Source organism: Gavialis gangeticus, unplaced genomic scaffold (assembly GCF_001723915.1).
Source record: "Gavialis gangeticus isolate Ggan-Ray unplaced genomic scaffold, GavGan_comp1, whole genome shotgun sequence".
Taxonomy (NCBI): Eukaryota; Metazoa; Chordata; order Crocodylia; family Gavialidae; genus Gavialis; species Gavialis gangeticus.
The window spans coordinates 11,198,964-11,201,817 of NW_017728997.1; the positions used below are offsets into that span (position 1 = coordinate 11,198,964).

The following is a 2,854-nucleotide window of genomic DNA, read 5'->3' on the forward strand; positions in this document are numbered from 1 at the left end:
GAATTGGAGATTGTGATGTTAACAGAACACCTGCTCTTATTTAGCAGATATTGCCCAGAACCAAGAGTTTTATAAGAACGCAGAAGTGAGACCACCATTCACGTATGCATCTTTAATTCGGCAGGTAATCGATCCTCACGACCACATTTTGATAAAAAGGAAAAAAAAATGTCTATCTGCATGCATACTATAGATTAAATAGATTTAAAACCCTTTAGTATGCAAGCATGCTCAAACCTTTACTATAAGGGTTTTTAGAACTGCAATATATAACATAATTGCTTTTGATTAAGTATTACAATACGATGTGATTATTAGGAAATTCATTTCACACAACAGTGAAAATGAGCCTGTTTAAAGATGGCAAGTCAATTATCACAAGCTACAGTAATCTCTGATCCCTAGAATTAATCTGAGCTCTAAATAATTACTGAGCTTTAATCAGCTACTGAAATGTTTTGCATTTCTCTTTGATTCTGCTTTATGAATGACTAATAAATTAATATTTCTGTAAGGAAACAGAAATAAAAACTCAAAACAATTAGATAATTCCATTTTGAATTTTGCTATTGAACTGTTAAATACAGCCATTAATCTTAGATCATATTGTGAAACCTTTCTTTGGATTTTGGCTCCAAATCTCTCTCTTTTTTTTTTTTTTTTTTTTTTTTGGTTAAGAAAAAATGTGAGTATGTGTTCTCCCAGTTTGGTCACAACTCACTGCGCCTTTATTTGCTTCACAAGGCCATCCTCGAATCTCCGGAAAAGCAACTAACACTAAATGAAATCTACAACTGGTTCACGCGAATGTTTGCTTACTTCAGACGCAATGCGGCGACATGGAAGGTAAGCCTTTTCACCATTGCCTTTGAGAGTTGACCTGTACAGAATAGATATCGCCGATGCCACTAACAAATGGCTACGGCATTGAAATGTAGATCTGCAGGTTTCACACGCAGAAAGTCTCCACTGCAAAAAAACATTTCGAGATTTGGCAGAGGAAAAACTTCTGCCTTTGAAAAACCACTGACTGAATCACCGTTATTGCCCTTCATATTCTGTGATTATTGCCACAGGTTCCTCTGTTTGGTTGCTCCTAACACAAACTCAGGCTTTTCAGCTAGCACTTACAGAAATTAAGGTAAATATATATTCTCAAAAGAAGACAAACTGTAGGTCTTCCAAGGTGTACACAGTTTTCATTCCTCTGGCTGTTTAACCACAACCACCATTTTTTTCCCCACCCCAGGGGTCTAAAGACAAGTTGTTGCTCAATCAATTGATGCCCAGCAAAATTTACCTACAAACATGACCCAACCTTCACCAGTCTCTTATGACCCAGAACATAAGTCAGCACAGTGCCAAATGAGCCAAGCAAGAAAAAATACGGAATCGAACACATCCTAGAAACAAAATATTTGATGTTTGAAACTGCGCGATGAGGTTCTTTTGTTCTATTAAATGCAGCTTTTGCTTTATTTTAGTTAGGGCCTCCTCTTCCCTTTGAATTAATGGCTATCGTAGCAACGTCTGTGTATAAGCTAGTATCATTACTAGTGGATGAACCAAATAAAAGGATCTTACGCTGCAGTAAAAATAATACCCCTTGGTCTCAGGAAACCCAATTGTTCTTGAACAAACCGCCCCCTGTATCAGGGGATGAATGTCTTCTGTACCTGCTGTTTCATCATCTCCTCTTCCTCTGCCTTGAAACCGCAGGACGGTTTCTTCAAGGGCCGGAGTCAGAGAGGTCCTCTCCTTCAGCGGTTCGCTGGGATGTTTTGTTGTGCCCGTTTTGTGCTTTTCTTCTCAGCGTTTCACTGCTTTTTATTCTCCTCCCCGGGGGCGGTTTTGTGAATTTCAACCCCAGCGCCCTGACTTCAGGTGCCCACACCTGGGAAAACTCTTGGAGGTTGCTGCTTTGATTTCCAGACCTTGCTTGGAAAACTTGAGCAGCGTTTCATCTTCAACTTCCTAAGTATTCAAAAAGGAAATGAACTTTTCCTGACTTAAAGTTCTTTTCAAGGGCGTTTTGAAAGTATTGTTGTAGAAAAGAGTTACGATTCAGGATGTGTTTGAAGCCTGCCTTTTTCTTCAAAATCAGAGAACCAATTTGCTCCCAGTTTCCGGCTCAAGTAGGTAATTTGCACGTGCTTGTCATTGTTTGTACGGATGCAGAACTCCCTCGTAAGGTTATTTTATACCAAAGAAGCTCTCCGTGGGTGCGTCTACACGTTCATTAATGCACCATAGTTATGGCGCATTAAGTTTAGTACTTGGTTAACCAAATACTAAATCAGTGCACAGTAACTCGCGCTACTGCGCAATAGCACCAGCATATGGGTTTTTAGTGACACTTACTGTGCAGTAGCCTAATACTACTGCACGGTAGCATATTAGCACGGGGTTTGCCTAACACGCTACTGCACAGTGTTTTTAAGCTACTGCGCAGTTAGCATCTTGTATAGACGCACCCTGTGTCCAAGCTTCTTCAGGAAGGCTCTGCTTCCCAGCTGTCTGTACTAGCCGGACTCATCCTGGCACGTGCCTCTAGTGCTCCTTACCGCCTGTGGCTGTGGCTGCTCCATAGGGCATGTGCCAGTCAGTGGCTACTTGATTGGCATCATTGGGCTCTTCAGCATCTGCAGGTGTAGGTACTTCAGTTGGACTTCTTTTTCACTGAGCCCTGCATTAGCTGGCAGCAGGACAGCCCGCGGTCAAACATTTCCCTACTCAATCTCTGGGAATCAATTTAGCGCATCATATTAGAATGGCAGGAGTCGCTTGGTTTCGGTCATACTTGCCACAAGCATGTACCTGGGGACAAGGGAGTGTCAATAGCAAAGGGGGCAAA

The 2,854-nt window shown here is 41.4% G+C and overlaps 1 protein-coding gene across 13 annotated transcripts in view; it reads left to right on the forward strand.

Annotated features, from left to right (window-relative positions):
• FOXP1 (forkhead box P1) overlaps nucleotides 1–2,854 on the forward strand; it is a 540,709-nt gene that overhangs the window by 510,844 nt on the left and 27,011 nt on the right. For 12 of the 13 annotated variants that reach the window (XM_019504753.1, XM_019504749.1, XM_019504756.1 and 9 more), the window contains 2 exons: nucleotides 45–124; nucleotides 745–846. In XM_019504753.1, the coding sequence (XP_019360298.1) occupies nucleotides 45–124; nucleotides 745–846 (182 nt within the window). The remainder of the gene's footprint in view (nucleotides 1–44; nucleotides 125–744; nucleotides 847–2,854) is intronic. The other variant, XM_019504755.1, reaches the window with a different exon arrangement.